We start from the raw sequence: 27,722 nt of genomic DNA, 5'->3' as shown, positions 1-27,722 counted from the left end.
TTTTCTGTTCGTTTGTGCACGTTGGATGAGAAGAACGTCACCCCTGCCCACATTGAGTTGACTGGCCAATGCATGTAGAAGTAGAACCCTTCTCATAGAAGGATGTTAATGCCAGTTTGGGGGCAAAAAAAGTAGAGAGAGGGTCGGTTGTTAGTGTGAACCTGCACAGTGCTGCTAACCTGAACTCCCTCTCCATCTGTCCAAACCCCCAGACCTGCCCTGGCAGCCCTCTTGAGGTCACATCGCGTTGTGGTGTGCCTCCTCTTTCTGTCATCTGTCGCTGTCCCTCTCCCGGCCTCCCCCTCCCTCTCCCTGCGCGTCAGTGTGACCACGAGCCCTGCCTGCCACTTCCATTTGTCCTCGGGGAACTGGCTGGGTCTTTCCTGCGTCTTCTCTGCTTTGCCTGGTGAGTTTCAGCGGCTCTGTCTTCCTATTTTGCAGGGAACTGCAAACTCTAATGATGCGCGTTGTTGTCACTGGGGCCTGTCGAAGATGACGTTATCGCTCGCTACAGAGTGAAACTAACATCATATGGCGAGGGCTCTGTGAATTGCTAATAGATTATGTTAGATTATATTAGCATTAGGTTCAATGTATTAATTTAGCAGCACCTCTATAGACCTTTCCCCTTTCCCCCATTGACCAAACTTTCCCCAAATGTATTTGGAAATTACATCTATTTTGTTCGCAATTTGGTGCGAAATGGCACGTTATTGAGGTGTTGAAAAATGAAAGCCTTTGTGAGTGGGTTCGTCTGTGAGTTATGCATTGTACAGAATAAAAGTTCAGCGAGTTCGCCGTCGAGCTATGATAGTAACCTGCAGAGTAGTTAATGTATGCCACGTCGCAGGACTCAGACTGGTTGACCTTTGACATCATACGTTTGTATACGTCTTTTGGCAGTTGGGTCAGCGTCAGGGCCCAGAGGATGCTTTTTGCTTCACGTTTCGCCTGCCTAGTTTAGGAATTGTTTTGTGCGACTTATCTTGCTCCTGTTTTCAGCGATAGAGCAATGGGTCCCATGACGCATTTCAGAAGGTTCTAGAATAGCTCGTGGCCGGACAGCAGGTGCCGCGTCTCTTTCCAACTGGAGTAAAGACAGAGTGAAGAGGGAGCTAAATTTAGACAGAGTTTCAAAACTCTAGTGAAACCAGGCAGGCTCTGCCATTCCCGGGACAACCGAGCGAAGTGTGCTTCATGTGTTGCAGCTGCTGCTTAACAACTGCGGCCTTCAGACAACAGGCACATTTCCAAATAAAAATTAAAAAAAACACGTTGTGTGAACTTACAACAAACCTTTCAGAAAAATGTGCAGGGCCTGCCTTGTATAGCTCCCAATCACTTTCTTGTGCCATCCCAGACGATGCGCCATCGATGTGGTTGATGGCGATGCAACCAGAGTTAGGTGGTGAAACTAGTAGTTTCGATGGTTCCAGTATTTAGGAGTGTAGACCTACAAGAAATACAAGCGATTTGTTGGCAGTGTATGCTTTACAAATATCGTAAATAATGTATGTGTGTGTGTACATATATACGTTCAAGGAACAGAAAAGAGATCAGTAAGGCTAGGCTAACATAGCTCGCTGCCCGCCATGTCATCACTTCACAGGGGACATCACAAACGGCGTGATTAAATATGTTATTGTCATATTTCTTAAAAGAAAATGGCACAGGAGCTAACCCTGCCCCCTGGTCGCACTCGAACACCCATACCCTCTGCCCCTCGAGAGTATGGCCCTGGCTCTTGCCACGTGGGTACTGTATACTGGGCACGGCTTATGCTTGGTAAAGCTTCTCCCTGTGCGCTAAGCACAGGCCACTGTCTGCAGTAATGTCGCCCACAACAGCTCTGATCTTCAAAATACCCACACAACATGGACTTCAGCCATGGCCTCGGGCACTACACATGGGCACCGATACAACCTACGGGCATGCACCTTGCGCTGGACCACCACAAACACCACAGACAGAGAATGCGTGTTTCCATGCCATGTGCATGGCACATGTTGATTGGCCCCCGCCCACGCCCTGGATGCAGTTGCCTTTCCCGAGTAACCATGGGTATGGAAAGTGTGCATGGGGCATGGGCTACAGACTACCATTATGCCCCAAACACAAACGCTATATCCACAGTCCCCAGAGGGCATGGACTTCATTCGAGACCTAGGGCCTCATTATGAGTAGGGCGGTAAGGGATACCGGGCACCGGTAAGGAGACCGGTGCCAGTAATCCCCTACCGCCCTATTCCGAGGTCCCTTGGCGGGGGCCGCAATAGGGATGTAACGGTATAACGGTATACCGTTAAAGATACCGTGAACCACTTAATTGAACAACAATAACCGTCACATTGTTTATACCGGTATACCGTTTATACCGTTAAGTGTGCTTTTCAATCTGATTTGGAAAGGCTGCAGTAAGCAAGTGCTGCGCAGTCTTGGTCTTGCACTGTTGGATGTGCCATCTTGCAAGCAGTATCAGTTGGAGCTGTTTTTAATGCCATTCCATAAACCACACGTGCCTGACACAAAATCAGTATGTTAGCAATAGGAAGAATAAATACAGTGCCAAGAGGGAAAAGGGTTTACTTTGGGTTGGCAGCTGTGGGGTTTAAATATTTATAATGGATAATATTTGCTAAACATATGACAATGGGGGAGTTCCGTGGTTCTATCATTAAATTTACATATAATAAGTCACACTGCGAAGTTCACTCATCTGTGGCTATTCCCTGCTGCCATACCAAAGGGTAAGATGTCCGTGATTACTGAACGCCTTTTGGCCGTCAAGTAAACTAAAGGCTGTATCGTAAAGAGAGCGTGCGTGTGTGCGCACAAGCGTATACTACCATCAGCCTCCATTGATCTGTGGCATGCAGGTTATAAAGATGGCAACATGTTCATCTTCACCATTAGCCAGTGGGGGAGCTAAAAGCCTAAATGACCACTTAAGAAAAGCTATTCAGTTTGCTTTGCCAGCGCAGCAGGCCTCCCCTCCTCCCCCCTCCTCCTCCTCCGCCTCTCCACATGTGTTTGTGTTTGGTGGAAGCAAGGGGTGGCATTTCAGTGGAAAGTATGTTGAAAAGCCCAATTCTGGCCTTGGGTGCCTGGTTTTGTTTGCGATGATACATCTGACAATTTATGACCTTTTTAGAAAATATTTGTTAAGATTGGTTAACTCCACCTGCTATACCGCGATAACCATGATATACCATCATTTGGCAAGAAGGTTATCGTACCGTCATAAAACTAATACCGTGACACCCCTAGGCCGCAAGGAACATGTGGTCAGACCACACGTCCCTTACGGGTCCCGCTAAGGGACCAGGGTGCTAATAACGGGCTTGCATGTCACAAGCCCATTATTAGCACCCTCCCCATTCCTATTGTGCCCTATGGGGGCTCGAATGGGAATGGGGAATGGCATGTTTAATGGGGATTTACCGGTCCCGCCAGGGTCGGACTAGACCGGTAAGTCCCCATTGAACTACACCGGTGCCGTACCCGTTATTAGTGGCAGTCATGGCGTAATTGGGCCATGACTACCACCAATCTCGTAATGAGGCCCCTCGTCTGCAGCATTGACTGTCCCACTGTACCTAAGGTGCATGCAATGCGGGCATACTCTGTGATTACTGCATACGAGACATGCCCTGCTGCCAGGCCCCGAGCACAGCATTCATAATGGGCACAGACAAAGAACATGGCACACACAGTTTGCATGCCCCAAACATTCGCACTACCCTTTCCCCTCATGTCATTTGTACATTGGTGATGTCTTATTAAACGTCACCAAGAAGGCATCAATGATACCATTCTGTGATGTCTGTGTATTGTCATGTGCAACATCACAAGCATGTTGCGTTGCTAAGCATAGCTAGCGAATTTCAATGCTTTTTAGTTTTTGCATTGCAACCATGGCAGACTTCCAGCTACCATGCTTTCAGGGAATGCCAACATTTTTATAACAGAAGATTAACCATGACTTCTTTAGTGAATCTTTCGTTTTTGCTGTTTATGTATGTGTTCAGGCCCAGTGGTCACGGCTCGGGCATGGCCATGGTCACAGGCCATGCCCATTCATCGCAATGCCTTTTGGCCTTGTCCCGGCACTGAAGTGCTTGCTAGCCATGGCCCGCAGCCATGCTTATCCCTAGCTTCGCCACTATGCCCCTTGCACTGTGCCTTTGGCCATGCCACAGTGACCCTCCCTGCCGTGACCGTTGGACATAGACTCAGGCCATGCCCAGCTGACCCTGCACCCCCTTTGCCCATGCCCTAGGCCAGGGGCCTGCAACTGGTGGATCGCCAGATGTTTTCTACTACAGCTTCCATCAGCCCTATGCAACATAGTGAGTTATCATGGGAGTCATAGGCCAATGCAAATGGAGAGCCGTAGGGTGCCAATCCCTTCCCTAGGCACATTGACCCACTTTGCAATGCCCTGCGGGCACTGCCAAAGCCCATGCCGCTTGTCATTCTGCCTGGCACCCCCAGGACATAATGACCCTACCTGCAGTGCCCACTAGACTTGGCCACAGGCCATCCATGTGACACTCAGGGCTGTCAGAAGATGTGGTGAGGCCCGGGGCAAAATATTTGGTGAGGCCCCCTTACAATTTTTTGCACTCGGCCAGCGGCGGCATATCCACACACAGGAGACTCGAGAAATCTACCCTTGAGTTTGTGTGCAAGATCCCAAATATGGTTTATTACTACTTTCTCTACTGAAGAAAGGTTCATGCCAGACTAACATTTTTATCATATGAATAAATATATATAAGATGGCATGAGCTCTCCACTGCGCCACCTCCAATTCTCTGAGGGTCAATCACTTCTCCAAGCAAAGAGTTGAGGGCAGATCTCTTTCTTCGGCTGGGGCATCCCTCTGGAAACAGTCTACCTGCCTCGCTGAAACTTGAGGAGAACCATCTCCGGTTCCGGAAGCACCTCAAGACCTGTTTATTTGCTTCTGCCTTCTCTCTTCCTCTCCCTTGCTGATCACCTGCCTGATCCATGCACTGGTCACCTGGTCAAGCTCTGAATTCGTGCCCAGGTCCCTGCCTTTCCTGTTGCAATCCCGCACTGCCTCTTGGCTCCCCTGCACTTGTGGTCTATATCTGTAACCCTACAGTCCCCGCTCTTGCTCTTATTCCCCACCCGCTGGCTGCACTTATGAGTACTCACACTTGCCACCAGTTGGCTGCACTCTTGTTTCTCCTTTGTTCCTGCACTTCTGCATCCTACCCACCCTCGGCACTTCTCCCCTCCCCCATTCCTTGCTCTTGCGCGATCTGAATGACACAAGGCCTAGTAATATCTGTGTTTTGTCCTACTCTTTTGTTTCTCCCTTCTTGCCTTGTTGCGCCTAGAAACACCTACGTACAGGCACGTTATAAATGCCATATCATATCATTAAGGAGCACCCTGCCCCTGTTTGCGCATTAAAACACACATCATACACAGTGACAAATGATGTACAGTGGAGGCTGGAACATTTCTGAACTTAAGAGGCGTAAATGTTTGTTCCAATTAGGCAGGATCAACAGAGCACAGTAAGGGAGCCCAAACCAAACAAGGGTTGCTTGGGGGGTAGGGGGGGTTCTCACTCCCAAGAAAATGTTTGAAACATTGGGTTAAAAGTATGCATTTTACAGCACTGTCTTTGCAAAATTGGGTAGAAATCCACACAGTTTGCAATTGGTTTTGTATGGAAGCACATGGAAATTCCCAATAGTTGCAAATCACAAATTGTGCATAGGAACATTTTCCAATACATTTCATGCCGCCTTTCCACGCGAGATATGCTAGTATAAACATATATTCATGCTGGTTGTTTTAATTATGTTGATGCAGGCTGCATCAATATTTGCCATTATTACCATGTACGGATTCCCAACCAGTAAAAATGCTATGCCACAGAAAGTATATCCAGGCTGACTGTGTACCATAAGTGTTATTACTGGCTAGATTGGCCTACGTTCAAAGTGGGCCAATTTAGCCAAGTAGGATGTTTGCTTTAACCTTGATGCATAGTCCTGTGCATCAAGAGTAAAGCAAAAAGAGCACTGGCAATGCTAACAGTTTGGGCATTCGTGTATGCATGGGAAAGGCACTTCTGTATTGGTATTAGCTGGCCATTGATATTGCCAGTGCAAAATGGTTTGAGTACCTGAGCAGCTAATAGCAGTGCCTCGTAAATGCCTAATACTTATACACAAGCCAAAATTGTTGGCTTTACCAATGCTTATTTTTAAAAGAACTTCAGCGAAAGACATGCAGGGTGTTTTTAAATTGAGTGGACAAAGGGAGACCTGATTAACACATTTTTATTACACCAGTTACGTGTTTACAACTCCAATGAAGTCATGAACTCTTAGAAGACTCCTTTGAGGAAACACTTGCAGGCACATTGAGGGCAAAGTTTGATGGCTAGCCATGTTTAAAGCTAGCCCAAAGAGTTCCAGTGAGGAGTTGTTTTGGGTGGGGAGGGCAGGGACTGGGCGAGAATTGCCATAGGGATTAGCATGGCCATGAGAAGTCATTTCACTGTTAGCACCTGCATTCATATCCATACATTTTTAGGTAATTGAAATCGTGATGTGGGGTTAGCACTTGCATGCTAGGGGAGTGATTAGAAGGAAAGTGGTGACATGAGACATCTGATTCTCACAGCAGTCCGTAAGTGTGATGTTTCAGAAATGAAGGCAAGAGGTAGCTACCTGTAACATTGAAGCTTCACCAGAATAGTCTCTTTCGAAAAGTGGAAAGGTTTTAGGTGCCCCCACACAAGGAAGTTTGCCCCTTCCTCACAGCTACTGACGTTAGCACCTCTCCCAACATTTGAAGTATAAATCCCCTTTCCACCCTTTCCCCCCTGACATTTTAGCCTAGGTGCACCTCTGATGCCATGAACCCACCCCTTAATGAAGTGGCCCCCAGGGCGGCTACATTTAGGGGTGGTGCTGAACACACACTCACAAAAAACCCTTTCACCCATGCATTCAACCATGCATGTATACATAAAACCATGCACAGCATTGACACAAACATCAACATGCACACATGCATTCATGCATACATACACATATACATACTAATTTAATTTAAATACACATATACACTTTTAATTTAAAATAAAAAACACTTACCTTACCTCCATGCACCCTTAAAAAGCATCCATGCAGTCGACACGTAGGCATGCTGCCTGACAAGAGAGAACTCCTCTCCCATCAGTCAGCGTGGTCACGCTGAGCAATGTGAACACACTGACTGACAAGAGAGAACTCCTCTCCCATCAGGCAGCATGGTCACGCTGAGCAACGTGAACACACTGACTGACAAGAGAGAATTCCTCTCCCATCAGTCAGCGTGGTCACGCTGAGCAAAGTGAACACACTGACTGACAAGCGAGGAGTTCTCTCTAATCAACATGAACACACTTAATGACATGAGAACTCCTCTCCTGTCAGTCAGCATGGTTACGCTGACAAGAACACACTGACTGACAGGAGAGGAGACCTCTCCAATCAGTCAGTGTGGTCACGCTGACAACATGAACACACTGACCTACAAGAGAGAACTCCTCTCCCATCAGTCAGCGTGGTCACACTGACAACATGAACACACTGACTGACAAGAGAGAACTCCTCTCCTGTCAGTCAGCGTGGTCATGTTGAGCAACGTGAACACACTGACTGACAAGAGAGAACTCCTCTCCCATCTGTCAGCGTGGTCACGCTGAGCAACGTGAACACACTGACTGACAAGAGAGAACTCCTCTCCCATCAATTAGCGTGGTCACACTGACAACATGAACACACTGACTGACAGGAGAGGGGTCCTCTCCTGTCAGTCACCGTGGTCATGCTGAGCAACGTGAACACACTCACTGACGAGAGAGAACTCCTCTCCTATCAGTCAACGTGGTCACACTGACAACATGAACACACTGACTGACAAGAGAGAACTCCTCTCCTGTCAGTCAGTGTTACTCACCGAACGGGAGTGGACAAGACAGAAGGCCAAACCGGCGAGACAGTGCTTTGATTGAAGAGCTCGGGTTGGAGCCTCCACCCGAGCCTCCTCTCTATGAGGGAAAAAACGACCTTCCTGATGATATGACCCACTGCTGATTATTGTACCAGACAGAGGGACCGATCACCCGAAAGAGCGGGGAGAAACACGCCGCCACGGACCCAGCTGCAAGAAACAACACACGATTAATCACTTGGAATAACAGTGGTACCACTAAGTGGAGATAAGACAGAATAATACCGGAACAACCCAGTCCCTGTGTCCTGAACCCACAACGCCCTGGTCCCCCCTGGAGTTCTAGACAAGGATTTAGAAAACAACCTAAGAGGTGTAGATAACAAGGAGAACAAAATTAAGGGCACTGAAGGTCTTACCCTAGGAAGTCGAAGTTCCCTTATACTCCAGGATGCAGAACACAACGACAGTGTAAAATAATAAACGGGGAAATGTTAGTTGGGTAGCTTTTCCCGGGCGGAACGAGGGACGCACTAGATCCGGGTGGGTGCACAACTGCAAGGCGTCCCAAGGTGCACTTAAAGGGTGGAACCAGGTAGGCAATCCTTACAACAATCCTCAAGTCGGTACACGGGCGAGCAATAAGTGAACAGAATCAGCAGGCAGGCAGTCCTTACAGCAATCCTCAAGTCGGTACACGGGCGAGCAATAAGTGAACAGAATCAGCAGGCAGGCAGTCCTTACAGCAATCCTCAAGTCGGCACACGGGCGAGCAATAAGTGAACAGAATCAGCAGGCAGGCAGTCCTTGGTTTCAGAAAAGGGTTCGATACACGGAGCGTGGTATGAAGGAACATACAACGATACAATAAGCTTCAGGAACAAGGCGAAGACGGAACTTCAACACCGGCTGTAACTTTCAAACAGAAGCAGCGTCCTCCAGGTTACAGCCGCTTAAATCAATGAGGAGGTGGAGCAGAATGAGGGAGGCAATCATGATGTCATGGACTACGGATTCCCTAGGTTTCATGGGAACCGTAGTTCGAAGACCGTCTGGCTGATGCTGTAGTCGTAAGCCTCCAGGGCATTCTCCACTTCATTAGGAATGGCGCCACAGAATACCGAACGGAACGGCGAAGCGCAATAGTCTTGCCAAATGTCCCTTTCCGCTGTCGGACCTGGGGTAAGTATAAAGCACGGGGTCTTAGTGTGGAACGGTGCCAAGGCGTGACAGTCAGCATGGTCATGCTGAGCAACGTGAACACATTGACTGACAAGAGAGAACCCCTCTCCTGTCAGTCAGCATGATCACGCTGACATGAACACACTGACTGACAAGAGAGGAGTCCTCTCCCATCAGTCAGTGTGGTCACACTGACAACATGAACACACTGACCTACAAGAGAGAACTCCTCTCCTGTCAGTCAGTGTGGTCACGCTGAGCAACGTGAACACACTGACCAGGCCCGGCTCCAGCAGGGTGGCCAGGGGGGCCAGGCCCCCCCAGAGCCAGCCCCTGCCCCCCCCTACAAAGGAATTAATGTCAGTGGTGTAATACACCATTAGTAACCAAGGTAGTGGAGGGTGGATGTCACTCTAAACATTCATCAGCAACCTCAGAGAAATCATTCTGAGAGGCTGAACTGCAGGAGGCCCAGCCAGGATTTGTTTTCTTGCCCTAGACAATGATTTATGCCCCACAGCTATGAAAGTACAAATGACCCAGGAGATGGAGGGCCATTCACAACTCTAAGTGAGATAGCACACATATTCAAACAGACTGCCTACAGCTATTTTCTCAAACCTAAAATCACAATTTTGGTTTCTGTAATTTAAAGTATGTTTATTTTTTGTGGGAACATAGTGGTTTTTCACATCATGCTTAATAAAATGGTTAATTATATCAAACAATATAAATGACAGTTAAAGTTGCTTGAACACAGATTTCTGCAGAAGGTGCGTCAACTGACTGGTGGCTCTTGCAAATTAAATTCAAAGTATATAGTCTGCTGCATTAACTACTCGAGTACAAGTGAAAATATAAGATTTGTAGTAACACACATTTAATTCTGGAGGGGAAGAGTGTAGTAAAATCAAAAAGTGATAGATGCAAGGCTTTGAATTAAACATTACCACTACCGTTTCTCTGCGCAACATTCCATTTCATAATTCTGTAGTATGTATGTGCCATTACAGAAGGGGACAAGCCATTCGCAAATTACTTTTGGTGCTGCCACCAAAATGTGCACTTCAATATCAGTTGCTAGGCTGTGTTCCATCTGCACTGGAACACAAGTAACCACATGCATTTTTAGGCCCTGTGGTCTAGCAGTTTGCGACGGGCTTCTGATATTAGTGACAGGGCCAAGTCTGATATGCAAACAATCGTATGGAAGGCTGGCCAGAGCAATGGCAGTGGTTCTAATTGATCCACATACTTTTTACCTGTTAGGTGCAATCAGAACACATGCTGTGAAACACAGATAGGATTGCAATAAAATGTGAGGAGAAACGCACACCCTATGGGGGTGTCTAGTCATTTACCCACCTAATGACTAGCCATGGCTATGTTAATGCCTCATCACCAAAACTCAACCTTTCTAGAACTTTTTGAGCAAGCTCTATCACAAACTAACACCAAATGTGTTGCTGTATAGGGTCTGCCAGTGTTATATCTAAGCATTCTTTTGAGTGTTTAATTACTTAATTGCCTCTGTAAATGAACTCCTGGTTCTCTTAATGCGTGTCTTTAGCCAGTTGATTTTCAATATATTTGTCAATGCCTCAGTGACAGTGCACTAAAGTCCTGTCTTAAACAAGCAACCACATTCCATCAGTTTTTGCTTGTGCATCGGTATTAGCCGACATTTGCCAGGCAATGCAATCATATGCCCAGTTACTGGCACCATTTTCCAGCTGTTGCCATTTATGGCCATTTGGTACCCGCATGTGGTACCCTTATGGCAGTGCCTGGCAAATGCCTATCCATGCCTAATCAAAATCCCAAGCTGTTGGCTTTGTCAATGCATGTTGGCTTCCGTTTGTCTCCCTAAGTGAATGTGTGTGTCTTGCTTGCTATGCCTAGGGAATCAAGCTGCAACTCACTGTGCTGGTCCAACAAGGCCCTACCTGAAAATGATAAGGCTAGGTTGGCAATTATTGACCAGTTTCAGATTTCCTCAGGCATACTTACCAGTGGGGCTGCGACTTAAATAGAATGTATCTTTGTTTGGAAGCCTTGTCTATTCTGCCAGAACGTTTTGTGATTCAAACTGATAGGTACTGACTTGATAACCGCATTCTGAGTAACTTTACAGAATTTGCATGCAAACAGAATATGTAATGCTTGCTGTGGGATTTGTTTGGAAAGCATGATGTAAATCCTGGGTGCTAGGTGTTTATGCAGTGCCGGAAATTAAACATGAACACCCGTAAAATAACATAAAAGAATAGCGTTTTCTATAATGTTGCGGGCAAAGTATAAAAGGTGCACATCTTTTATAACTAAAAAGCAGTATTTCAATATTTTCTAAAGAGTGCCATCAGAGGTGAATTTAACATCTGGACAAGGTTAAAATGCCAATGCCCCCACCCCCTCTTCTACCCTCTCCCCTTAAATGCAAATAGCATGGCTGAACAGGCCCTACCATTCAGATTGTTTCTTTTTAACGTGCCTCGGAGGCAGATTATTTACAACAGGAAGTGCTATGATATGCTGATGATACTGTGCCTTTTCCCTTTATCAGATGACCACTCCAAAGACACTGAGGTCATTAATGCCACATAGAGCTAAAATCCAGCTGATGCTGTATAATGGCCTAGCCCTGAATAACTCAAAAACTGAGAATATTATCCTGGGCACTGGCCCCAAGTGGCGCCAGCTTGATCAGTCCTATTGATTCTTTCAAATTGTAGACAGTCTGCTTCCCACTTTGAAAAAAGTAAAAACCTTGGGGATCACTATTGACCAGTAGTTCTCAATGAGGTCCCATAACAGTGGCCTAGTGTCTAACTCAACATACTACATTACACTTTTGGCACAAATCAGACCATTCCTTGAGGCCTCCAGTTGTGCCACCCTATCCAGGGCGATCATTGGGAGCCGCCCGGACTTCTGTGCCAGCAGTCTACTTGGGGTAGGCAAAGGATAATTCAATTGTCTGCAAGTTGTGCAGAACAACGCAGTGAGGGTCGTTATTGGTATGCGTAAGACAGATCATATTTCAACAGCATGCAGAGCATTACATTGGCTCCCCATTAGAAAGAGAATCAAGTTTCATACCCTTTGCATTGGACATGCTTGCATGTATGGTCTAAGCCCTTCTTATATGGCAGCACATTTGAAGTGGTTATCTAACAGGCGTAATCTAAGATCCAATAACACTGGGTTGCTTTTCACCCCAAAGGCCAAGCTGGTACAGGTGCAAAATGGATGCTTCCCAGCCGCAATTCCTCATTTGTGGAATAATCTTCTGCCTGATTTGAGGCTGTGTGCCAGTCTTCCCAGGTTCAAACGTGTCCTGAACACCTTTCTTTTCAAGTATATTGATCCTTGGCCTCCACTAGTTTCCCTCAGGTTTCTCCTGAGGCCTCTCTGAGCTCTGTTTTTATTGTATGTAATGTCAGCGCTCTTATGCCTCCGGGCCACTGTCCTAGCGCTTTAGAAATAAATTAAAGATGAAAAAAGGTAAAAAGGAAGGGACCATTGCTGTGGCACATTAAACAAAAAAAATTATATAGGGTTTTAAGAAGCTGTTTGGGTGTTTAGTAATTAAGGGGATACAGAACAAGCTGTGTGAAACAATAACCTTGTCATGCATTTCATTTCACTTTGTGGCTGTATCAGACTTTTTGTAAGTTCTCATTAATTGCTATGCTGGAGCTTATAGGCTTCCATTCAGGATGGGGAAAATAAAGCTACAGTCATAGGGGATTATTTTCCAGGTCAAGCGGAGTGTAAGAAGTGGCACTAAATGCATTTAGCTCCACTTTTTATAAGCAGTAGGATTTTGTATGATTTGATAGGTGAAGTTGGAGAGCAGATCAAACTTAACAAGGTCCCCCTGCCAAATCCGATTGGTATTCCACCAGCATATATTTTTATGTTGGTAGAAAACCAATGGATTCCTATGGGATCTGCCTGACTTTTACACCAGGCAAAAGTGGACAGAGTCAAAAGGAATCCATTGTGGATGGCTCCCACAATCGTTAATTGTGGAAGTGATTTACACTTTTCCACACACGTAGTGGTAAAGTAAAGAGCAAAGGCGATTTTCTCCTGTGTTTTACTCTTTACTTCTCCAGTACTTGGTGGAAACAATTAAAATTAACGAATGGCCCCTTTTGCAAAAATGTGCAAACAGGAGAATTCTGCTCTATGCAGTTTATAATTCAAAACAAAATGCCCCCTTAATCTTTTCATCAACATGTTTCTACAATGATGAATACATTGTCAGGTTGTTTTATCATGTGACTTGTGCAATTTTAAAGTAATCTGTATATAATTGATCATTATTTTAGGTATTCAAAGCTAAAATTCAACATATATTCGTACCAACTTGAGCTCAGAAGATGTGTAGTATCTAAATTTCAGGCTAATCTGAAATTATGGCTTTACCACTTAACCAAAGTGTGTGATCCTGAGAATTTCATTTTTCACTATGCCTTGCTTGTTAAAATGAGGTGCCCATAGAAGTGATTCAGTTCGCATTATAAGCTATTCCAAAAAGCCTCACTCATGGTTTAATGGATGGGCAGAACAGGCATTAGGACACACACACACACACACACACATACACATCTTACTTTGAAAATATCCGGGCCACATTTATAGAACAAATTTGTATCATTCAATGCCAAATCAAAGTAAACACATCAAGCAAAGAGACATCATGGACAATTGCATATTATAACCAGTGTATAAACAGTATGTACCAGACAATGACAGGGCCATGGAAGGGGAGCAAGGCCCTCTCCTTCATGCCACGCCCCACCAGGACCGATACCAGGATGCCAGAAACCCCTCAACCAGCACCGTCTGCCTCCTGATGCAGCCCTAGCACTGTCTTGCACTCTCAACTCAATTAAAATGTTTGAAAAAATGCAACAAAATCTAACATTTTGTGTTTAAAATGTAATAATTTTGGACATGAACCATTGATGGGAAACATTCAGAATGGGACTACTGTACGGGATTAGTTGGAAAGGAGGGGGGGTTTGTGGACTGGGTGGGTGAAGGGAGGATTGTATACATTTGTATGCTATTGGATGATATGTTTTTGTGCTCTAAATATTGTTAAGATCAACAAGGCTACCTGTATTGATTGGGCATGGTATGTTCTGTTCTTGAAAATAAAAATTAGTTTGAAAAAAATTTAATTTTGTAGGAAATAAAATCTCCTATTCCTTGCTTCAGTATTCTGGGGTTTATGGGGGTGTATCTTTAACATCAAGATGGAAGGAGCACAAGCATCTCCTCCGGGGTCTGCTGGGAGTAGCCACAGTGCTCAGGAAGGTTTTGTTGGGCAGACACCATCTGAGATGGTACAAAGACTGGGGGCCTCACTGCTCAGCCTCTCAGAGGAAGATGAGGAGGCATCACCCTCAATTCTCCCAGGCCAGGCCAGGGAAGGTGTGCTGGGTGCTATTGTGAATAGGTGGAAGGGTAGGTAAATGGGAACCGTGGTTAGGCAGCTGTAGGAAGGTGTCTGGACGGTGAAAGGTGAAGGAGGATCAGATATAACAGAAAGGGGAGAGCAGATGGGAAGGGAAGATAGGTAGATTGAAGTTGCAACACTATTTGCCTTGCTTTTTTTTGCTATCTACTGTTTTTTATAGAGCAGTGCACATGGGAAATCTGGATTCACGCCAGCACTTTGATTAGGGTACTCCTAGACCCACACCCAATGAAATGTGGACCCCCCTGGTCAGAACCCTGGCCCACCCAGATGAAAATTCCTGGAGCCAGGCCTGACACCGACTGACAGGAGAGGAGTCCTCTCTTGTCATTCAGCATGTCCACGTTTTCAGCTGAATGACGGGAGGCAACAGAGCTCATTTCTGAGCCCTGCTGTCTCCCATTATTTTGCTGTTTGTTGCGGAGCCAAACGGCTTCACAAGAAACAGCAAAATCATTGCAGGGCAGCACAGTCCCCCGTGTGAATAAAGGACACGGGAGACTGTGCTGCCTTCCACTTAGGAGAGGGGGCCGCGAGGCCTCCAGCAAGCGCGAGGCCAGGGGCAGTTTGCCCCCCCTGAACCTCCCTCGTGACGGTCCTGGTGACATTGTGCCCAAGGCGCAGTCAAAGACAGCACAGTGTCACTACTTGACAACAACTTAACCAAGTATAAAGTCAATCTGTCCAGCAGTTGTTGCTCTAAACTGGAAAAATATGTGTTACTACTCAATTTAATTGCACCCATTTACAGCCTGGGAGTGGACAAGGGCCGAAATGGGTTTACCAGGCTTCAAGCCAAAAACACAAAAATCAAATATGGGGGGCTTCCCAGTACCCTAGTGGGAAGCCTGCCGCGGCTTGGCCAGGGAGTGGATGAGCCGAAACGTTTCTCTCTAGCAACAGCAGTGGTTGGCTTCTTGGGATAAGCAATTTCAGACACTGCCATAATGGTACTACCTAGCCATATAATGTGAAGGGGTGTCATATGCTGTTACTATCTGTGTATATTATGTCAGTGCCTGGTAAATGCATACCTAATACCTGTTCAAGAGCCGCAACAGTTGTCTTTGCCAATGCTTTTTTAATAGGCAAGGAACAGATGCATATTATTTCTAAAAATCAAGAGGTTAAAGGCACACTTGGTTAAGACATTTTTAATACAACAGGGGATGTTTTACAACTGCAATTAATCCCAATATTTCAGAAGACTGCTTCGAAATATAACTGGCTTACATACACTTAAAAACACAAAACTAGCTCAAAGAGGTCCTGGGTTGACTGTTTTGGATTGGGAGAGGGTCAGTGGGTGGGAATTGCTGTAGGAATGACCATGGCCCTAGAGCATCAATGGGTGAGTAAAAAGCCCAAAGAAATGCCCTTGCATTGTGTCCCTTCTCACATCTCATCTTCCTCCGAGCCTCACTTGCCATGCCAATAGTTGTATCTTATAGGCAGCGCTAAGAGTGCCACTTAATAGACAGAACTAAAGAAGACATCACACGTTCTAAACATTCTATCAGTTTTTGAGGTTTGCCAGAGCGCCTCCTGCGACAGGTACTGCAAAGATCAGCCAATCTGCCTTGGTGTGTAATACATGTCAGATTAGTTGGACAGCGAGGTTCTAAGTTATCTGGTCGAATCTTTTTCATTGTAGTAGATTTCCTCAAATTTCTATTTTACAGGAAGATTCTGCAGCAAATGTATGCGTGGGGAGACCCCCCCTACACTCTCCCCTTAACCCTCCTACAGTAATTTTTCTCCTAAACCAACCCCCCACATATATATGTGGCAAAATCCGATGAAAAAAATGCAACAAAATTTACTGCACCGAATTCTACTGTGGCAAAAACTACCCATCCCGGACAGCGCCACATGGATATTTGAACGTGCATGTATTCTGATGCATACAGTCATTTTTTCCCCTAAAATCCCCCACTGGAATGAAATGAAGATAAGCAAGCAATTGTGTTTTTTCAAATAAAACTCTTTTGTTTGTGAGAAACGTGTTGCCTGTAAGGCGTACGCTTGTGCGTAAAGAGGATATAAGCACCTGCTAGTAGTCTCTGCAGGGCACAGAGCCTTAACTTCTTCCTCATCCCTGCTCTGAGGAGTTCATACGAGCTTTGATGAGAGACAGAGAAGCTACCTGCACTCCTCAGGATATTTGAACACTCATGGGATGATGCAGAGGCTCTGACACGTCCACCATTTTGATCAGTATAGAGTAAAGGCCACATTCTGGATCCCCAGCACCAGCCGCTCCAAATGTGTGCTTCTCTGTGTTTCATGTTTGCTACAAATGTATCAATCAAATGAATTTCCTAATCCTCAACTTTGACTCTCTTTTTTTCTAGGATACGTGTCAAGCATGGACAGCTCTAACCAGTCACCTGACCCCAACCCGGAAGAATTAAAGCTTCCAGCAGAGAGAAACAATGCCGATGAGCTAACAGTGAATCAGAGTACCCCGGAGGCACAGCCTGGTGAAAGCCGAGTCCCTGATGCATTATCCCATGATAATGCAACAGTTGAGAAGACGGAAAGCACTGCCTCTGACATTTCAGAGGAACTGAGCAGACAGCTGGAGGACATCATCCAGGCCTACGGGTCCACCACTCTGGGGGAGCAGGGGAGGAGTGGTACGGAAACTGGCCCACCCAAGATGGAAGAGCCCAGTGCCATCGAGGATGGAGAGGCTGATGAGGCAAGCGATGAGGCAGAGAAAGAGCAGGCTGCTGCTGGTGATGCCTCAACACCCAAGGAGCCCGGTGGCAACAAAGAACACAAGCTGGAAAAGAAAATGCTGAAAGGACTAGGTAAGTCATACTTGCACGCATCATAGCGCTGGCGCAGTTGGCCAAGCCAGCAAAGGAGGGCATGGGCAGTGGGCAGTAACACGTGCATTATTATTTATTAATACAAGAGCGGGCTGTGAGGGAATGAGCTTTAGAGGGTCAGTTCAATAGGTGTTCCCACTCACGCACTTACTCACTGAGTCACTCAGTCATTCACCAGTTTGATCACTCACTAAAATAAAGCAAACAGCCGAAAATATAGTTTAAGTAGGTTTTAGGTTTTTAGGGTATACCATTTTCACAACCTTATAATTTCATAGTCTATCCTAAGCATTTCCCCTTTCTGTAAAACTATCCTCCTGATAGCAGAAAAGGAGCTATCTGACATGATCAGCCAACCCAAGGTCAGCTGGAAAAACTGCAGGCTAATGAGGGGACAATGCTTAGCTGCTCTGCCACAGAGCCTATAAAGGCAGGGCACAGCCCACAGCAGAAGTACATGAAGTTGTTGGTCACACCGAAAGACTTGGCATGGCCTCTTGAAGGATTTAACTTCAGACTGGTGCTGTTGGTAATAGCTATACACTCTAAAGAGCCTTCTACTACAAGGACAAGCAGGAAAGCATGTGTATCCCACAAGTCTACACCAGCAATACCACTACGCTTTAGGGCAGCAGTGAGGCGGTCAGCCCTGCATCTCTTCACTATGGCATATGGGAACATCTCGTGCCTCGATGCTGTGAGGTATGCAGTGATATGATCCGTTATTTATAATGCGCTTAATACCCAGAGGTTTCTAAGCACGGACCTGGGGATCGAACCTGTGTTGCTTTGTGTCGTTTTGCTTCCAAGGCGAGCACGTTGCCCCTGAGCTATCCTCCCGAGACTGGATCGCATTGTATAAGGGAAATAAACACAAACATCTGCCTATTGGCTACACCTCTTGCACACAACCTCTCCTGGAGCAAGCCCCACCACCCACAGATCCCCCCCAGGCCTAAGGGCTTAAAACTGCACAACTGCTTTGGACAATTCAGGGCTTTTGACCTTGGTCTCTCTCTGCAGGATTTGCGGCCCTTGCAGGACATCGCATGTATATTCTGATCTTGCTGCTGTCTCTCTGACTGTTGAGTGGAGGACGGGGTAATTAACCTGTTACAGCCCTCCACACTTCGAGTGTTCCATGTGTATCTGCAAATACTATTTTAGTTCTATTCCAAATACGAGATTCTCTCAAAAGATAGAAGAGGAACAGGAAGCATATGAAAGAAGGAAAAAAGGTCCGAACGGAATGTTCGGATGATGTAGTGGGAAAACCAGAATCTCTATTCTATGGAGTTTACATCGGAGAATGAGGAAGGCCATCCATGACTCCACCACAGATAAGTGCACTTAGATGTGGTTCAGTAGTGACAGCACTACTAATTAGAGGTGTGACTAGAAATCAAAACACGTGAATATTGCAGCCAGCAGAATGGTCTACATAGAAAACCATAGGACCCAACGGGATTAGGGGGGTGCTATTACGGCCGGCGCTTTTACCGCCGGTGTTAATAGCTCCAAAAACAGGTGCTAAATGGGATTTTTCACCTTCAGCAAAAAGCTGGAGGTAATACAACTCGTTTAGCGCCCAACTCGTGATCGGGCCAGCACTTAAATGCAGCATTAATAGCGTTACCGCTGCATTTAAGGGCTACCGGCCAACTCGTGATGAGGCCCACTGGGTCATATTTAGCTGTTTTTGATCAAAGCCACTGCTTCTTACTTATGTTTATGTTTATGTTTATGTTTATTGAGTTTATACAGCGCTGTACTCCAAAGCGCTTTACAATATAACAACAGTACAAAAAGAGACAGAAGCATATTTACAAACTTGAAACAAACTAGTGTTACAGTATACAGAACAATTTGCTCGAGGGAGGGTGCGGGGTAGGGGGAAGATCCCAGAGGTCTTAACGCCCTTGGTCTTAACGCCCTTGGGTGGTTACAGCATCCAATATGGTAATCGGTTGGAGGGGGAGCGAGGGAGGGGAAGGGGGCAGGGTATGGGGGGAGGTAGGGAAGGTGAGTCGGGGGGAGTGGAGAAGAAGGGCTTTCAGGGAGGAGCGGAAAGATGGGTAGGTGGGGGAGGAACGGATAGGTAGAGGAAGGGAGTTCCAGTGGAGGGGGGCCAAGAGTTGGAAGGAACGGAAGCGTGAGGAGGCACAAGGGGCTGGGGTACAGTGAGAAGGTATTGGTCAGCTGAGCGAAGAGGACGGGAATACTTAGCTGCATCTTTGAGTATAGCCACTGTCTCTTACCTAGCTGCATCTTTGAGTATAGCCGCTGTTCCTTACTTAGCTACATTTTGAGTTTAGCCACTGTCACTACTTAGCTGCATTTTGAGGATAGCCACTCTCTTATTAAGCTGCATTTTTGAGTATAGCCAAAGTATTCCAAATATAGGTTTCACATCACTAACCGACCCTACTAAAACTAAAATGTTACGATATCCTGCATATTCACCCTCAAACACCCAACAAAACACCCCCAAACCTCTACCGCAGCAGAAACCCAAAACCACCATCATTTTGCGCACACAGCAACACTCAACTAAACACACCACACTACAAGAAACGAAACCAACTACACACAAATCATCCCACACACACTCATAAAACAAACACCACCTAACCCTTACCAACTAAAAACAAACCCAGCACACAGTGACCGTTTTTTTCCAGACTGAAGCTACCAACAGCACATTGAAGCTCTCTAGCGCTTTCTCTCTCGATCCACCTAACTAAGTCCTCACAGCCCTCCTTCCTTCGCAGATCTGCACGAGTGCGGCCTGGAGACCATAAAAATGGCAGCAGTGCGTGGTATAAATCACAATAACATAGCATAACAAAACATAGCATACAGTTGAGTGCAGTAAGAGGGACGACAGATGATTAAAGTCTACCCTGGCCATCAATAAACAAATATTGAGGCCAGACTTAAAGTGTCACAAGAGGAACATTTTACTTAATTGCGACTCACAATGTGAACATGCGGCCAACAAAAAAATACCCCCACCCCTGCAACCCCAGAGACAAATACACTCCCTTTCATCTAACAGTCTAATCCTCAAACGAGAGACTAAAACGAATTGGATAGAGAGACTGGCAATTTCGTGTCCAGGACACGGGAACGCACTTCATCTGGATTTAAGACTCGAACCTACCCCCCTGAAGTTTAGGAAAGATTTCAAAACTCTTCCCCTCTGCAATGCTTTGCCCAAGAAACGAGAACGTTCTATAACACTGGAGCAGGCCACTATTTTCTCACGCTTAGCCCATCTCCCATGTATATGCATGGATGCATGTAGAAATGTATGGGCTTTGTAAAGCAGAACGTAGCCGTGAAGCAACGGAGGGCTCTCCGTAGGGCATACCTTCCCTCATTAATGTTCATTTGATTCCAGGTGGAACCGCAATGCAATAAGTGCCTTTAATGCCTCGTGCCTGTGTCTCCAGTTGGCTTTTTTGTCAAACCCTCTGCATTGACATCTCTGAGATGCCCCCTTCCTTGCCTCCTATCCCGCAGCTATTCTTACTGTGTGCACTGAAGTATACTGTGCACACGTGGTGACCCTGTCTCTTGATTCTGTCATCTAGCAATCAGTGTGCCTATATCGGTAGAGGTCACTTGCTCAAAAACAGAGATTCACTCTATACCTGTATTGATGGAAAATAATCTCTCCTGGTGCACTCCTACTGGTATGAAATACAAGTTATGAAACCATACACATATAACACAAAATAAATGTTATTTGATTATCAAGAAAACATGTATAAAAAGGTTTTTACTACAAAAAGATCTTTGACTGGAACATAGTATACAATAAACAAGAACAGACTAGAGTCTGATACATGACATTAAAATATAGTGGGGTTAGTACGTGCGTTTGTGTTTTTTCACTGTTATTTAAAAAAACAAAGGGTTAGAGTACTCGTGTTCACAGGACACTGCTCTATCAAGAAATGAACCTTTTAGAAACCTTTGGCTCTTGTGATAGTCAACGTATGTTTCGGCTAATAGCAACACAAACAATCAGGCACTTTCACAATATGCCTGTTATAGCAGGTGTAGCCGTCTTCAGGACAAAAAAAGGACTATTCATCTCAAAGAGATTTTTCTGTGTTGAGCACTTCTAGTTGGTCGTACTTGTTTCAATTTTTAGCCCCCTCAAAATAGACATAAAACAAATAGGTTTCAGAGCTACATCTTTGCAAATAGGACAGTATTGGCAATGTTTTCTTGTGATTTACCATCATAGTACACACCAACAGCACTTGATTTACAGATACAGATCAGAGACAAGCATGGTATGAACATTTTCATGCTAATTCCCAGGAGGTGCCGTTTTATGACCCTTCGGAACCATTAATTTGTTAATTCATAGAGAGTTTTTATTATAGCCTGATTTTTGACTAAGGGAAGACAGTTTTAAAATTCTATTCTAATGGGCGAGATTTCTAAACTTAATTCAACTCACGTTACTTTCAATTATCAGGTTTATCAATTATTCAGAAAAAGACTCAGGAAAAAGGGGAATCCTCGACTCACCTTACTATTCAATTTGCAACAAATATGTTCAATGAAGGAGGAACTTCTTACTGTTGTTTTACATATGACTCCTCTACGTCGGAGGTACAGCTCTACTGATTGCAGGAGTCTAAATTGAAGAAAAGGACAACAAAAGTGTCGATCAAAGGGGAAATTTTTGTTTCCTATTCCATTATGCTATTCAATTTTTCATGGAGACACCCCTTATGGGAAGCAGTAAAGGGTGCCGTAGCTCATCGAAATAGGATCCTCCCAATTCTTTTTACATACTGTGCACACGTGACACATTATAAAATACCAAATAAATAAATACTTTGGAAAAAACGGTAAATTAGCTGAAGTGCGGGTAGAGTGAAAAAACAGTATGCTCAAGTCTCCTGTAGCGCCATAGGGACTGATTGGGCGTTTTATGCACAAAGTACCTTGGGTTGAAATTCAGAAGTAAACACAAGTCAGACACGGAGATCCTGGCTTCCATGATTCCCAAATGGATGAATATCATGGAGCTTAAGCTGTCCAGAGCAGTCTAAATTTAACAGCAAAAAGAGCCTGCAATGCAGAAGTCAACATTCCCAGAAGGTGGCCCCTAAGGGGCAATGTCAGGGTGTCGATTACATTGATGTCATTTCACCAAAATGCCAGGGGTAGAGGAAGTGACATCACACAACCCTTGACCCCTGATGACATCACAAGAAGAGATGTCATTTGACCCCACCCCCAAGTGACATCACGGGAAGTGATGGCAAACAACCTTCAGATTTTTCAGATGCGTCTAGCACCTGTGTTTCCAGGCACTCTCATTTCAGCCAGGCACAGTGGGAGGCGTGATTTGTCCATAATCACACATTTGGGGAATATCATTTTCCCGATTCAACGTGGGGTCTATATGTAAAACATACATAATGCAGTATTTGTAACTGGGTAACCGAAGTCTCTAACGCAAGCTATAGCTAGTGCATGAAACATCTATAGATCAGTGGACACAGAAGTACGCGTTATCTATCGCATTGCTGTGTTAAACAAGCCAAAAAAGCATTGACCTGGGAAGACGTCTGCTGCTGCTTACCCAGGAGAAAAATGCTGCACAAGCAAGGCCTGAAAATGAAATGATTGACCAGGATTAGAATCAACAACACAATTCCCTGGTTATGAATGTATCTTTGCATCTATGAGACAGTTACCACTTCTACTAAGATAGAAGAAACCTAGTAGACTGGTCTGCGTGCACACAGGGGAGTGCACCTGAGAATGGGATAATGGGATAATTATCTCATGAGGTAATGGGATAACATAATACTGTGTGCCAGAGGACTTAAAAACACCATTTAATGTAATATCATTGCTGCACACATAAATCCATGGCATCACACAGTTATTTTAAATTGAAAACACCCACAAGTTGCCTCTCATCCTGGGACTCACTGGCAGACTTCAAGACGTGCACTGAACACTACCCCTTTGTCAGACCCAGTGGTGCCCAATGGTGAAGCACAAAATGTGGTGGCTGCCCTGCGAGTCACGCTGGCAGGGCCCCTCAAGCTACTTAACAAAGCCAAGGGCACACGACACCATGGGCAGGTCTGGACCACCATGTGTGCGTGATGTCCATGATGATTATACCACTGCAGGGGCATGCACTAAGTGAAAGAAGTAAATATGCTTTTTAATCAAAGCTTAAATGTTTCACGCAACATAGAAGGAAGAAGGCGGTGCCTGGTCCACAAATATACCAGCCACCAGTGGTGGCTGGTGAGTGTTTATTTTGAAGAGTGTAAATATTTGCCACAAGTATGTGATGGCAACCCAGTTTAGCGAGGGAGCTCGAACTAATGAAAATGGGTTGGGGAGCAGGAGAGATTCTTCTCCCTCCCCTGAGAAAGTGTTTTGAATAATGGGAAAAAATGATGCATTACACAGCACACTTTCTGTGAACATTCATGTAAAAGTCCAACAATTTGGGTAAAAGGCCAGCAATTGTTTTGTAGGTGTAGGGTAAATCATGACAAGAAGTACAATAGATGCAAGTCACCAAAAGTGAACTAGGGCATTTCCCAATGCATTATCATGCCGGTCCCTGCAACAAATGCCAGTATAAAAAACATTTTCTTGCTGGCTCTGCCCATACATTCCCATGCTGGCTCCACCAACATATACTAGTATTCCCACATAAAACCATACTCATGTTTGCTTTAAGATGTTTTTTGTATAGTATTATTACTGGCACTGGACACACAACTGGCTCTGCCAATATATGCCAGTACTCTTATGTAAGAACATACTTCCGTTGGTTTGGCCATTAAAAGTGTCCTGTCACAATATGAAAACCTGTCCAAATTGGTTCCAATGTAAGCCAGTCTAGACCCATAATAACACCTATCATGCTTGATTCATCATGGATGCTCAGTTATTAAAGAATCATGCTACAGGCAGAAATATACAGGCTGCTACACCAAAACGGCAGTCTAGCGAGGTAACACTACTTATCATGCCTGCTTTTATAAAGCTGCTGAGTAATACATGTCATGCCATAGTAAGCAATGGCTAGGCTGACGGCACCTAAATGCCAGTCTAGCGAGGTAATGACACAGATGAAGTTGGCTCTGCCCAAAAATACCAGTAAACATGCAAAGTCAATAAAGAATGTGGCAAAAATGCTCCAGTGATCCCCAGTCTCCCAGGGCCTTACACACACATAGATCCCCTTTCACCCACCTGTCACTCACCCATACAACCCCTCTCACAGTCACTCACACTGGTCCAGCACACAAGCACACACCAACCCCCACCCAGAACATTCAAACACACTACCACGTTCATATTCATTCACCCACCAGTCACTCACTCACACCTTCTCTTACATCCACTCATTGCATTCTCTACACAGGCACACACACACCCAGAACATTCCAAAACACACCATCACATGCATCCTTATTCACCTATCAGTCACTCACTCATACACATTTTCTAACCGCCACCCATTGCATTCTCTACACAGGCACACACCCACCCACCCAGAACATTCAAAAGTACACATCACATCACATAACTTATTATTCACCCACTAGTCACTCACACCTTCTCTTACATCCACTCATTGCATTCTTTACAGAGGCAAGAACATTCAAGAACATACCTAACATCACATCACTTCTCATTCGCCCACCAGTCACTCACACCTTCTGTTACATCAACAAATTGCATTCTCTACACAGGCACAAACCACACACCCAAAACATTCAAAAACACACATCACATCACTCCTCATTCACCCACCAGTCACTCACAACTTCTCTTACATCCACTCATTGCATTCCACCCACCCAGAAAATTCAAAAACACACATCACTTCTCATTCACCCACCAGTCATTCACACCTTCTCTTACATCCATGCATTGCATTCTCTGCACAGGCACACACCCACCCACCCAGAACATTTGAAAACACACATCACATCACTTCTCATTCACCCACCAGTCACTCACACCTTCCATCACATCCACTCATTGCATTCTCAACACAGACACACACCCACCAACCGAGAACATTCAAAAACACACATCACATAATTTCTCATTCACCCAGCAGTCACTCACACCTTCTCCTACATCCACTCATTGCATTGTCTACACAGGCACACACCCACCCACCCAGAACATTCAAAAACACACCATGACATTCATACTCATTCACCCACCAGTCACTAACTCATACACCTTTACCTACCGCCACCCGTTGCATTCTCTACACAGGCACACACCCACCCAAAACATTCAAAAACACACCATCACATGCATACTCATTCACCCACCAGCCACTCACTCACACCTTCCCTTACATCCACTCATTGCATTCTCTACACAGACACACACCCATCCACTCATTGCACTCCCTACACAGGCACTCACCCACCCACCCAGGACATGCAAAATCACAAATCACATCACATCACTTTTCACCAGTCACTCACACCTTCTTTTACATCCACACATTGCATTCTCTACACAAGCACACAACCACCCACCCAGAACATTCAAGAACACACATCACATTACGTCCCAGTCAGCCACCAGTCACTCACACCTTCTCTTACATCCACTCATTGCATTATCTACACAGGCACACACCCATCCACCCAGAACATTCAAAAATACACATCACATCACTTCTCATTCACCCATCATTCAAATGTGACACACACATTTCAGATGCAAACTACATATCATATTTCTTTTCAAAAAGCCTTCTTACCTTTTTCTTGCAGCTTCGGTCTGTCCTTCTAGGCCAAGCTCGGCTCCTCCGTGCTGCTCACAAACAGGAACCAGGAAGCTGTGAGAGCTTCCTGGTTCCTGTATGTGAGCTGCGAGGAAGCCAAGGAGAGGGAGTTAGAGCTGAACGTGGCATGTGACATGTGCCACATGTTAGAGTCAGCTCCAACCCCTACTGAGCACCTCCCCGGCCCAGCCTTCACCCTGATGGGTGAGGACAGGGCCAGGGACCCACCAGGTCCTCCGTTTCTAACTATTGATGAACATGAGGTGCCATGGAAAGACCAGTGTTGATCTACCTTGGTCTAACAACAAGTGGCCCAGCCATGCCTCATAAAAGCTTGCCAGTATTCCCCATAGAGTGAGTGACTCTCTTGCCATTGTATGTGAACCAGTGGGTCAGGGGTCGCAGACAGCTGTTCTCAAGGAAGAGGACAGGTGAGGACAGGTGAGCAGCCCTAGCTTAATATCTCTAGACTAGTGTACAGGCCCCTGTACACGGGTCAAAGTGCAGGTTTTCATTAACAGAATAGGACCACTGTAGATCTTAAACCTACAGCTCCCTCTAGTGGTGACAACAGGCAAAGCTATGCAAATTCGACCACTGTATATCCTAAGGTGGCAGCTCCCTCTAGCAGACCATTATTTGTGTTCGGGCAGCCTCTACTGTGCATGACAGCTTCAGACAAACATACATCAGGCCTTTTATTGTACAGGATGATGAAGTGGCATTGAGAGTGTTAGAATGTCTCACATTGGGTGTGTCAGTCATCACCTATGGATGCATATGCATATTAGATTGATGCTCAGGGGACAGCAGAAAAAACCTCATGCTGGAACATAGCGAACTAGGGTATGTGCGTATGCTTAACCAGAGGGTACCAGGAGAAATGGAAGCAAATCATTGTTATCAGCCTGGAAGCACAGATGCATGCTGCTGACCCTGATCGTGCAGTAAATTAAGGAATTGCACAGTGATGATTACCACATTTACACAAGGCTGATGTCTCACCCACCAGTTGTCCAATTGATCAGCAAGCATAGTAAACAGCAACCTATTAACAGCAGCTACAGACTATCAACCATGTGCCCAGCCAACCAACCAAAGAAGGAATAACCGGCACATGATCAGGAAATGAATGCTCTTCCTGCCCTCCTTTATGTGTGTCAGTGCTGTGCAAAGGAATTGGGCAGCAACACTCAAGAGGTGACCCAAATGGCAAGCCATCAGCAGACAGGTAACCAACCAGCAGTTAGGTGACGGCATACTGTCCAGATTCCTAGATAGCAGAGGCATCAGTACAGTCCAGAAAGTAAGTGGCTGGATTTAGAAAGAAAAGAGCCATTAGCTAGACGACATTAAGGCACCCCCATTTTGGAGACAGTGCTACATGACCTGTTGC

At 45.5% G+C, this 27,722-nt stretch overlaps 1 protein-coding gene across 1 annotated transcript in view; it reads left to right on the top strand.

Annotated features, from left to right (window-relative positions):
* Nucleotides 1–312: 312 nt before the first annotated feature.
* TXLNB (taxilin beta) overlaps nucleotides 313–27,722 on the top strand; it is a 169,017-nt gene continuing 141,607 nt past the window's right edge. Inside the window, exons 1-2 of the mRNA XM_069608114.1 lie at nucleotides 313–406; nucleotides 17,020–17,481. Of these exons, the coding sequence (XP_069464215.1) occupies nucleotides 17,034–17,481 (448 nt within the window). The 5' untranslated portion in view covers nucleotides 313–406; nucleotides 17,020–17,033. The remainder of the gene's footprint in view (nucleotides 407–17,019; nucleotides 17,482–27,722) is intronic.

Source organism: Ambystoma mexicanum, chromosome 4q, assembly GCF_040938575.1.
Source record: "Ambystoma mexicanum isolate Mex_15411 chromosome 4q, UKY_AmexF1_1, whole genome shotgun sequence".
Classification (NCBI taxonomy): Eukaryota; Metazoa; Chordata; class Amphibia; order Caudata; family Ambystomatidae; genus Ambystoma; species Ambystoma mexicanum.
The sequence above is the reverse complement of the archived record's forward strand: the minus strand, read 5'-3'. Positions and strand labels throughout refer to the sequence as shown.